The sequence below is a fragment of the Centroberyx gerrardi genome, chromosome 10 (assembly GCF_048128805.1).
Source record: "Centroberyx gerrardi isolate f3 chromosome 10, fCenGer3.hap1.cur.20231027, whole genome shotgun sequence".
In the NCBI taxonomy this organism is placed as follows: domain Eukaryota; kingdom Metazoa; phylum Chordata; class Actinopteri; order Beryciformes; family Berycidae; genus Centroberyx; species Centroberyx gerrardi.
The window spans coordinates 8,326,461-8,338,546 of record NC_136006.1 but is presented as its reverse complement, the minus strand read 5'-3'; the positions used below and the strand labels follow the sequence as shown (position 1 = coordinate 8,338,546).

Sequence of the window (12,086 nt, the reverse complement as noted above, 5' to 3'; positions counted from 1 at the left end):
AGCGTGAGTGAGAGTGCGACAACTCTCTTGTTTTACTACTCAGACAGACATTCAGACAGACATGTATTGCGTGTAGACTATGCATGTACTGTGCTCGGCGGAACATGTGCTGCATGCAAATTGCTTTAAGTTTTGGTTTGCCACAACAGAGAGAGGCAATGCATGAGTGTATCAAATATTGCCCTCATTTGAAGCCCAATAGCCACTAATTACCAGTCTAGCTCAGAGTCCTGTGTTCGTTTATGGTTTGCTGTTTTTGTGGCCTGGCTCATTCCCTCCAGATACTCTTTCAGAGCACACATCTCAATTAAAAACAGACTCCAAACCCACATGAGACATCGCTGTTGATGAGAGCTGGGTGAGCATGAGTGACTGAGCGCCCCGCTTCATTAATCGAATGCTTGAACGATGATCTGCTTTTGGATTGAAATTAGAGAGATGAGAAAGCATCTTATTGTTTGGATCAAAGATTCCTCAAAAAAACAAAAAAACTCAGTCCCCATTTTTCTTTACTGGCTGCATAGCTGATGTCTAAAGAAGGGAGCTGCCCAGTACAACCACAGTTTTGCCCTGTTGCCCCACTGGAGGCTGTTGGGGCTTAGCTGCCTTGCTCAAGAGTGATCCCACTGTAGCTGTTGAAGGCGATGTGTCATTCCCCTCAAGACCTCTCCAGCTGTTGTGCGGATTCAAGCCAGTAACCTCCTGGTCATAAGCCTGCTTCTCCGACAGCTGGTCTGGGGGACGATGATGGATTCAGCAGGCGACCGTTGTGTGATACTATAAGGATTTACCTGGTCAGCTGGTGAGGTGACCTTCTGCTCCAGGCGGTTTAACAGGGTCTCAATGGCTGACATGCGTTTGTTCAATTCAGTGATCTGGAGAAAGAAGGGGAAAGAGAGGGAAAGACAACAGTCAAATAATGAAGATAAAAAAATCATAGAGAAAAGAGAGATAATGGTAGAATAGTACAATAATAGTATAAAATGAGCAGCATAGAAAATAGTAATTATATAGCATTAAGGAGCAGAGATTGGAGCACCCAGAGCAAAATACAGTTACACAAGATCTATAGTTTATAGTTTATATGATACTGTTGAAATCAATCTCTTGGTAGCAGCGTCTCAAGATGATTTCTGGCCTCGGTCAACTTCACTCACATTGAGCTAATCAAAAGACTAATTGGTAGAGAGATTTTTCTTTCAAATAGAAATAGCCTTCCATTTATTTCCCACTTGATGCACTTCATGCTGCACTTTCACATGTCCTCATCAGGGTCTTGATGCTCGGAGCTCAGAGCCAAATCACGTCATCCCCAAATTCAATTTCACAATACTTGAGAGGTTCCACTGCAGAATAATCATAACAGCTGTCCAGTTCCAGTGAGAGATTAAAATGTTGTTTATATTATACAATTTTTTCTTAATGCACATTTGGAATAAATGCTGCTCATTCAGTGTCGCAATGTGTGGCAATACCCACTATAATACAGCAGCATTTTATTCTCATCTTGACACCTTGTTTCCACAGAAATAGTCCAACTGAACACATCACTTTGCTTTCAAGCTCGCTGGCTCAACAGTTTTCAAAATGGTCAGTAATGCAACACAAAGCAACACTCAGGGCACATGCAGGATGTTAAAAACTGTCTTCTGAGAAAGCTTGGACATAGCAGCCGATGAGAAATGCACAGGTGTAATGTCACGGGTCTTTTTGATGTCTGGACTGTCTGTCCACCATGTTTTCCTCAGTATCCTGTTTCGTGTCTCCTTGGTGTTGCCCAGCTGTGAGACAAACTTAGCATGACACAAGATAAGCAAGGTGTAAATCAGCACAGGACCAGCTGGGAGCGATAACAACAAGCCTTTGATATCATGACAGTCTTCCATCATAGATCTCTTCCTTTGTTTTCACCTGCCTTATCTTTCTATATCTATCTATCTTGGAGAGTCAAAGTTATACCTGATTGATTAAACTAGAGATTTCTAAAAACTGCGGAAATCAAACACACCTGAACTCAGGTACATTCTAGACATTATACATCATTGTAAGAGATTTCTGAAGAGATTTGTTTATTAAAATAGCAGCTAAACTAGAGGAGCTGATGATGAGACACATATAGACTATTGATTTCTGATCGCAGTAGGATAAGCAGTCTACCTAAAGTCGGCCAAGCTAATGGTAAACACAGTGTGTTTTTTCTCCTGCTTTCATAAACAGGATCCAACTGTAACAGTTGCTGTGATCCTTTCCAGGGACTGAGTTGTATGGTAACACATAAATAGACACTGATGTAATCTATGTATGTTCCCTCTGATCTAGCAGCTGTCTCCTCAATGTGTCAAACTGATGGGCTCACTCAGAGCACCCTGTGTATGTGTGTGTGTGTGTGTGTGCGTGTGAGTGTGTGTGTGTGTGTGTGTGGGTGGGTATGACTTAAGTCACTTTCAGGGAAACACACCAGACTTAAGACCAGCTGATTGGGGACGGCTTGTGCAATTGGGGACAAAAGCCGTGTCCCCAATTGGTAAAAAGCTGATTTTTGGGTCAGTGGTTAAGGTTAGAGTTAGGTTAAGGTTAGGGTTAGGTTAAGGTTAGAGTTAGTTTAAGGTTAGGGTTAGGTTAAGGTTAGGGTTAGGTTAAGGTCAGAGTTAGGTTAAGGTTAGGGTTAGGTTAAGGTTAGAGTTAGTTTAAGGTTAGGGTTAGGTTAAGGTTAGGGTTAGGTTAAGGTTAGGGTAAGGGTTAGGTTTAGGCAAGTAGTGGTTATGGTTAGGGTTAGGGTAAGTCTCCAGGAAATGAATGTAAGTCTATGTAAATACCCCAAAAGTGACTTAAGTAAGACTGTGTGTGTGTGTGTGTGTGTGTGTGTGTGTGTGTGCGTGTGTGTGTGTATGTAAGAGTTCCAACATGCACTGTTAGAAAGTCCTTGAATAACAAAAGGGCCAATCTGTTCTCTTTCAGAAATGTGAATCCAAACCAATAGGAATGTAACGATATCATCACCATATGCATTGTGGATCTGAAATATGTATTCTGATTTTATTACAGATAGTACAAATTAGATTATACATCAGTGTTAGAGTTTCATGCCAAATTTGTCGTCACCCATGTGACTCATCCAACTGGGGACAATGTGAAGTTTATAATTTCGCTATGGTGACAGTAGAGTTTATTTTCATAAAAACAAACCTTACCCTTTATCTGATATAGGCCTATTAAGGAAGAAACAAGAACCCTAGAACATTGCAGTGGGCTAAGGTGTAAGAAAAGTTGTGAGTTTGAATCTGGCTCTCAACTATCGATTTCTTTCTTCCTTTCATTCTCTAATGCACTATCTGGTAAAGCAGAAATGCCATAAAATTCTTAAAAATCAAATACATAGCCATCTTAATATTGTGACACTAATACTGAACAGTACCCCAAGCTTAGCATATTTCATGTTCCAGTTTGTTCCCTACCACTCAATATGTCTGCTGGGGCAAAACCCCCTCGAGCTGCTGGCAGGCCACCTAAAATAATTTAATTTTTAATGCTTTCCTTGGTTTTAGTGTCTCTTGGTCTAAATGCTTTTTCAGAGGCCTTAAAGCCCTGCCAAGGAAAATCCTGAACGCTCTAAACTTTTACAAACCATGATTAAAAACCATATGGGTTGTAGATAGTTAAGCAACGTTGATTGATATAGGACATAATGTCTGCATGGCGGTGGGCATGGATTGAATTAAGAGGTTAAAGCACATTTTGAGCATTGTGAACAATGAACGTCACATGTCTAATTCCTATGTATATCCTAATTCCATATGTGTGCTTATGCTAGTAAGTGTGTGTGCATGTCTTCATATGTACACAAAAACATGCATAATTTATGTGAGTCATATCAGGACCTGTGGAGTTGGGGCCCCCGAGTTCAGGCTCTCCTGGGAGGTGTGGCTGCAGGGCCGCTGGTGAGACTGATAGAGCGGGTAGCGCTGACACTCGTCTTCCTCCTCCTCCTCCTCCGAGTCATAAGGGCCAGACAGGTAGCTGCTGCAGCGGCGGGGCGCCCCGACACTGCCGCTGCCACATGACGAGTGGCTGAGCCGGGACAGGGAGCGAGGCGGCATGGTCCGGCTGTCTGGGTACGCAATCTCTTCTGTAAAAAGAGATTAGGGTCCGTGATGAATAAGATGAACACTTGTCTTTCAGAATGATGTTTGTTCTATGAATCCAGTGGACACAGTTACATTACTTGACAAACATTTTACAGGTTAAAATAATCAAGAAAAAGAGAGAAACCTCAAAAGAACTGTTGTGGTGTGGTTAGATCCATTCAGTAATGCTATAAGTAAAAGTGAACAGTCGAGGTAGATTTGTTTCCAGATTTAGATTATGTGACACAGTAGGCTAAACTGTCTTTTCTTTAGCCCTACTCCTGAACTAAGAGTTGTAGCTTGGGAAGAATCAGCTGAGTTATCCTGAACAAACAGTTGTGGCTTTGTTAACTAGCCATGCAGCAGGCTAATTTAGCAAAGCAAATGGTGTACATGCATGCTAGCTTCTTGCAATTCAGCTGTCTAAGAGCTGTGGACCTCCAGTATGGCGACAGTGTGTGCTTGTTGAACAGTATGGGCTCAGTAAAGTGAACACTGAGGAGTCATAGCTGTTTTGGCTCTCTACTAGTAGGGCTGTCTGTGTGGATGATGTGTGTATCTGTATGTATAATAATTGCACCGATTGGTGGAACCATTCAGGTGACCAGAGATGTGTGTCCCCTTTTCTTTACCGTGTCGCAGAGCCATGCCCAGGCTCATCCTCCGGTTGAAGTGGCATCCGACTTCAGTATTGAGGTCTGGCTCCTGATCTTTCTCGTTTCTCTCCTCCAAAATCTGATGGAAAACGGAGGCCATGTCTGCCTCAGCGATCATCGAATCCCTCATGCCTCCCTCCATGATGTCCTGGGAGTGTGGGGCCTGGGAGAGAGGAATTAGGGGATGGAGAGTGGTGAGGAAGGACCAATAGTATCGTCATCTTTCCCTGATGACCATTGCTTACCAATACACAGAAATTGTATTGATCTTGTGCTATTTTGGGCTAGCACTGATGTAGAGACTTAGAGAAAAGGGAGGTGGGTACATTTTGGGAATTTACCTGCCACTTTAATTTTTTCCCAGCTAACTAGATTAAAAGAGAGTAAAAGAGAACCACCAAATAATGGCAGGTTATGCACAGGTTATGTTTTCGCAGTGGCTTCTATTAGCAGTAGGGATTCGAGTATCAATTCCCCACATGATCCCTCAGTAATAACGCCATTGTCTTGACTTGATCTCATGCCAGTCCTGTAGTGTGTCTCTTCCATACATTTGGCAAAATGTTATCTTGTCAGCACTTTCTGTTTATCAGATGATGAGATGACATCAAGTATACAACATAAAAGAGATTTGATCATCAGAATGGGGCTTCAGTTGGCCCTCAGCAGTCCCGGTGACAATGTATGTTTGTGTCTGTATACACCAGCATGCACATTTGCAGTGTGTGCTGTAGCCATAAAGGAGGATGAATAATTACAGTGTTAAACAGTACTACATTGTTCCTTTGCCAAATATTGTCTGGTTTGGCAAAGGAGTAAGAGAGAAGCTAAAGCAGAAACAGAGGGCGCCTTTGGCTGGAGGCGTGCAGATTAGGATTAGTTTGTTTTGGGACAGGTTTGTTGCAATGTCGTCCGGCTTGTACCTGATAGGACTGTCTTCTTGAGTCGATGGAGTAGTCACGGTCCAGATCGAAATCGAAGGGACGGACAGTAAGCAGCCTTTTGGTCTTTTTCATCTTTGGAGAGCAGAAAGGGAAACACCATCACCAACAGAGAGGAGGGGAAGTGGCGGGGGAAAGAGAGGAGAGTTGAAAAGGGAAGAGAGAGGAAAAGAAAAGGGAAGAGAGGAGAGTTGACCCGAAGACAAGAGTAACGGAGGGAAAGGAAAGGAAAGGAAAGGAAAGGAAAGGAGGACAGCGACATATACAGCTCTCTTCTCTCAAACAGCCTTAAAGAAACCCTAGCCATTGCAAAAGGCTTTTTACAAGCTTCAAAGAAATCTGAATTATACAGATTTTCTTCTGTTAAGGTTGTCATCGAATATGATTGTTATCAGTTGGAAGGGAAAATAACCATTGACTGTCACTCTATAGGGTGACGAAAGAGGTTATCAACACTTAAGGGAGCATAACAAAGACATCAGAGACTACTGTGTGGGTCTAAAACAACAATGAAATATTCGGGTCAGTCACTGCTTTTGGAGAACTTTAACTGTATTAGTTGCAGCAGGGTGGCCTTGTATTAAAGACACTGTCCTACAACTGGAAGACCCAAGTTCAAACCCGGTGTCAGCAGAGCATCCGCCCTACTGAAGTGTCCTTGAGCAAGACACTGAAGAAGCAAGACACTATTCTGGAGATTTGAACTTCACTGGAAGGGGCAAGCGAAGAGAGAATTTCCCTACGGGGATCAATAAAGTATTACATTAATATCATTACACTTATGTTTTATGACTGTGGCCTCAAAGAGCACCACTCTATTTGGAACACTAGAGGGCACTCTGTCTAAGTGAAAATACAACCAGTGATGCAGGAAGCACCGCTCTGCCTTCTGGTCATCCTTCTTTGTGCAACATCCATCAAAAGTCCAGTCATATGAGAGACAAATGAAACCAATAGTCACATTGCAAGCAAAGGAAAAGAGCTTAGGGACCTAGCAGAGTCCAAAACTCCCTTAAAACATTTTTCCCCTCAACAGCCGCTGCAGTGATTGAAAATAAACAAAGCTAAGGTTTTACACTGCACAGAGACTGTGGTATAAACAATAGTAGTCTTGGTTTTATGACAAATTCCAGTGGACTCACTGCCCCTTTTAAAAGCTCACGACTTTAACCAGAGGTTCTTTCAACTTTTCTCTCGGACTCTTTCATGTGTGTGATTATGTGTGACAGCCTGGTATTTACCCACGATGCACCGTGGCCGGTGCCGGTTCCGCCATGCCTAACCTTATGCCTCAGCAGCTGTCACGGCATTCCAACTGCTCATAAGGGTTGGCCTAGACCAGTCACCAGGCAGATAACTGGTGAAGAAAACACCTCAGCCTTTCAACAAGGGGAAGGACCTGTCAGTATGACAAATATCAGCGCTGACCGCTGTGAACCTTTGCAAACATCAGGGTCAGCTGGTGTCAGAAAGCGCATGCATGCAGACAGTGAATTTAAGGTGAATGTAACTGTCTGTGTGTAGATTAGCTTTGTTTTCCCTCACCACAATGTTTTTTTAATTAACAAACAAGAAACATGTTAGGAGTGAGCAACAAATCCACAGAACTGAAGCGGATCAGGTATTGTTTACGGGTTTCCACATGTCAAGGTCTCAGTCTCAACGTGGATTAGCAGTGAAAAGAGCCAGAGCTACTTAAGTTCAGCTGTCTGGGCACAAATCAATATCTGCTTCTTGTTTTATGATGCATATAACTGGAATGCTTTCTGCTAGCCACAAAGTCACAAAAACTTAAGTACCTTCAAAATAGCTGCATGATGCCTATTTACTTTCACTTTCCAAATGAACAAACAAAGATTGCTTAGATTGGAGAGGGGGAAGTGATTGTGTTTCAGCTATTTGCTCATATCCATTTTGTGTTGGGAAGTGAATAAGAAAAAATGAACATGTGAAAGAACCACATGTACTGCTGTAATACAATCAGTAGAGAAAATCAGTAGAAGAAAAGATTTACCGTACCCCTTTGTAGAGTTGTGCATCTGTGGCATCCATGTTGTGCTCCTCATATCCATCTACTAATGAAGAAGACAGACATTGGTGTTAATCTAAAGCTTGTAATAACTAACATATAATGAAATACCTTGTCAAACATCTGAAAACTAATGCAGTCTACAAATAAAATCACGTCTGTGGTGTTTCTGTGTGTGGACGTGCATTTGTGCATGTTCTATGTGAGCAAAGTGAACTTTTTTAGTCGCATTATGCAAAGGAAATTCACCATCCAGCCTTAAGTGTTACATCTCTGCCAGAATTTTCTTCTTAAATCTTTCCAACCAACTAGATGATTCTCAACCCAAGGACCTTTGTAACGTGGCCTTTATAACAAGAGGCACACTGTATGTCTTGCAGCATATCAAATGTTTTACATTTCTATCTGGCAGAGCGAGCATGGCACAAGGAGGTAAGAGCAAAAAAGTGCGTTTTCAGTCCCACTTTTACGAGAGCGTTTATGAGCAAGCTGCTTTTCTACACAACGGTTTGTTCCAAAAGTTCCCTCTCTTACTGAATCAAGGAGACATGCAGGGTGGGAGAGAGAGGGGAGGAAAAAGAGAGACTGGCAACAATGGAAGAGAAACAAGAGAAGGAGTTCAAGGATGAGTGAAAGTGATAAAGCTGAAATCACAGGCATAGCAACAACAACAACAAAAACAGATAAGGTTCATGCACATTAAACAGTTACGAACAGTTAGTATACTTGTATGAACATCCCTATAATTTCCAAGATAAATTATTTTTTATGCACTTTTGCCACATCACAGTCATATCTACAGTACGCACAGACACATGGACACAAAACAGAAATACACACTAATAAATACTACTACTACTATTACTACTACTGCTACTACTGCTACTACTACTGCTACTACTACTACTGCTGCTGCTGCTGCTGCTACTACTGCTGCTGCTACTACTACTACTGCTAGTACTACAAAAACTACTATGACTAATAACAATTATTATTATAATGATGAATACTAGCACATTAAAAAAAAAATCTCATTGACTCGTCCTGACTAATCCTTCCCTGGCTCTGCTCTCATGCCCCTCTCCATATGCCAGCATGAGTTGGGGGGAAAGCCAGGCAGGCTCTGACTGTGCCAGCCTGACCAAAACCTCTTGGTCGTGTCCCAAACCACTGTGCCCACTGCTGGAGGAGCTCAAAGCTGCACAGCCTAAAGGGATCAATTTAATAGTTTAATGTTCTCATTAATGAGAGCATTCAATGCTGAAATCTAATTTCACATTTTCATGTTTACAGTAAGCATCATGATTAATCTGAATAAAAGTCATGGTAAGCAAACAAAGGAGCAGACTAAGCATTAAACATTAACACGACTCCAGGATGGATCAAAACCCAAGGCCAGGGAGACCACAGTCTCACTGAAATTTCAAAAAATCAGTGCACAAAGAGTATAATGTTTCCAGTGTGTACAGTATAAAGCAGCTCAGTAGGTTATTGAAAAGGACTTCTTAGTATTGTCTGACTGTAGTTAGAGACTTGAAAAAGGCCTGGATCAAATAGTATTTGCAAATACTTTATATGATATGTTTTAGCCTACTTAGGGTAGATAACCAGCACAATGAACACCGGAAAGTTGAGGAAATAACCGGAAAGTATATTAAAATCAACTGAGTATAGTTTTCTGTGATTGGCAGCACTGTCTGGATTGTCCAGATGTAGCGGGCCGCACCCATCTACAAGATGGTTTGAGATGAGGGAGATTTGCAGATAATGATTTGCAAATACCATTTGATCCAGGTCTTACATACAGGGACAGATGCAGACCAGTCTACTTACTGTGCACCTCAGGCATACTCTCTGTATCAAATTCATGTGGCTCTGGAAAACAGAAGAGAGAGAGGAGATATGGCTGATTCAGTGGTGTTTAATTCCACTTTCATGCAAATCATCCTAGACACTGATTTGATTGTTTTCATTACATTCTATCATTCACTGAAAATTAATGAGTCATGAAAAGCAACTTTGCCATTCATTAACTCTAATAAATGCCCGTACAGATGGAGATAATTTAGGTAGCTGCTTAACTTTCCAAATAGAATTAATTAACAAAAGCAACAGCAGGAAACTAAGGAGCCAAAATAGCCGACTAATTGACTTAAAATCCTTTTTGTGCCCCTCATGTGAACAGAGACACTGTTCTCAGCAGCAGTGTTACATCTCATCTCCTCTGTGCACAAAGACTCAATGTAGAGAGGACGACACCCTCAGAGCTTTGGGGGCCCAACGGACCACAGTGAAATATATACAGTAAAAAGACAGTGAAAGAATGTGTGTGTGTGCATGTGTGTGTATATACAGTCATGCGTGTTGAATGTAAGCCAGCTGGTCACATGGGAGTCTACTTGTGACTGCTGGTTGATAATTATGAACATAACGCTGCATCTGTTAACATGCATATTTATGAGTGCATGTTCCATAACTACAGTTTGCATCTTTGCGCAGTCTGTGAGCTGCATTCCACATATAATCTTCACAGATGTGCGCAGTTCTTCTGAAACTAAAGTCTTTGTTCTCTCTCTCTCTCCCTCTCTCTCTCTATCTCTCTCCTGCTCTCTCTGTCTCCCTCTCTCTCTCTCTGTCTGTTTCTGGCCAGTGGAGCCCTGCAGGATTGGATCATTCAATTCCAGGCACAGAATGGGAGACATGTGACTGGATGATCACAAGACCCGCTGGGCCGAGCCAGCCAACCAGCTCGCTCCGCATCCCTTCCCAAAATCCTCCAGGGTGACTCAGCGTAAGCAGTACCAGGGTGCCTGGCTGTATCTCCACATTTCATTGATCTCCTGATGCTATGATCTCACTCGGGGACCTGCTGGGTATTATAATGCTGAAAATGTGACACTGCTGATATACAGTGTGTTTCATGGAGACTTGGTTTATGTGCTGTGGGTGTAGCCGCAGGATGGTGTCACTGCTGTGTGAAGTTCATGAACGTCTTGGAAAACAGGGGAAAGGCGCGTTGACAAGGTTTTGATGAAGCCCAGGATCGTCACTGCATCAGACTTTAAACACATGCAATAAACAAACAAAACCTTTCATCAGCATCTCTGTTAATGATGCTGTCTCCTGAGCTGCAGCAGGCAGCATATGTGACTCAAAAGCCAGTGTTTCTACTACAGCGCTGGTCAGCTGAGGATAAAAAGCTGACATTCGGAGACCAGAGGCCCGAGCCTTGTCCAGGCAGAGACGTTCTCTGAAAGCAGCTCGCCACACAGCTGTGAAAGGCCAAAGCCGGAAAACAGAAAAGACGGAAGAGATTAAATCCCTCTGTCAGATTTGGCAGTCTCCTGAGGAGGGCTTACTGTCTGAAAAAGAGAAAGGAAACTTGATTCTCGTGACTCACTGAGAGGGACATATATCACTTTGATAAATTTGTAAAGAAATCTTAACTGCTGCAAACCCTAAATCTATAATGAGTGTCTTCATGCGCCTTGCATGAACTTGAAATAAATGTATTTAGCCTGCTTCTACCTTTTGTTCATTGGGATTATGTAGGCTATATTGTTGTGTGCCTTGCTGTAAGCCAAACATTTCACATTATGAAGAACGGATTAGGAACAAGTATAATTCTTGAACTTGAACGCTGATACACAATTCACACAAGCGATGGACTTGTCACAGTGATCTTTTACTGATATCAAGATGTTGAAGCTTGATTCAGGAGGCTGCATCACATATCATTTCCATGCAGTTACAGTATAGTATGCAGTAGTTGAAGCTCCTCAAAGCCTTTCATTTATTGAGGATTTCTGATGGTAAGCTCCAGCAGATTTGCAGCGATGCTCCGTGAGCCTGGCAGACTCAGTTCGGACCCGCAGCGTCTCCTGAGGGCTTGTAAAGGAATGAGAGAAACAGATGGATATTTGCTAAGGTCGCCCCTCCACCGTGACCTTTACCTGAGACCTGACATCCTACCGGTTTTGTAACCTTTGATTTACGCCGCGTCACATTTCTGCACATGTACAACCCGGTACAACCACAATTCTCAACTGCTGGCCACTGAGCAGCAGGGTTAAAAGGATGTTGAACTTCCTGGCCAGGATATAACCCCAAAATCTGTGATTCTCTGTTCTAGCACATAAACAAACGCAAACAAAGCAGATTCTGACAATATATTAAAAAAAATTGTTGTGTCGCTCAGTTGTGGTTGAGTGAATCACTTTCTTTATGTTATTAAACCTTTCAGTTTGAGCAAGTGTAACACTGAAATCTGGTCGGAGGAAACTTGCCAAAGGAACGAAGAAAATAGTACGTTTATCAATAAGTGTAAATAGGCAAA

General features: G+C 42.3%; 1 protein-coding gene across 1 annotated transcript in view; it reads right to left on the bottom strand.

The window, feature by feature from the left end:
* The window catches only part of mlphb (melanophilin b), a 34,670-nt gene that overhangs the window by 7,377 nt on the left and 15,207 nt on the right, over window positions 1–12,086 (bottom strand). Inside the window, exons 5-9 of the mRNA XM_078286211.1 lie at window positions 9,584–9,625; window positions 7,741–7,796; window positions 4,757–4,943; window positions 3,879–4,126; window positions 792–875 (exon numbers count right to left, since the gene is read on the bottom strand). Of these exons, the coding sequence (XP_078142337.1) occupies window positions 792–875; window positions 3,879–4,126; window positions 4,757–4,943; window positions 7,741–7,796; window positions 9,584–9,625 (617 nt within the window). The remainder of the gene's footprint in view (window positions 1–791; window positions 876–3,878; window positions 4,127–4,756; window positions 4,944–7,740; window positions 7,797–9,583; window positions 9,626–12,086) is intronic.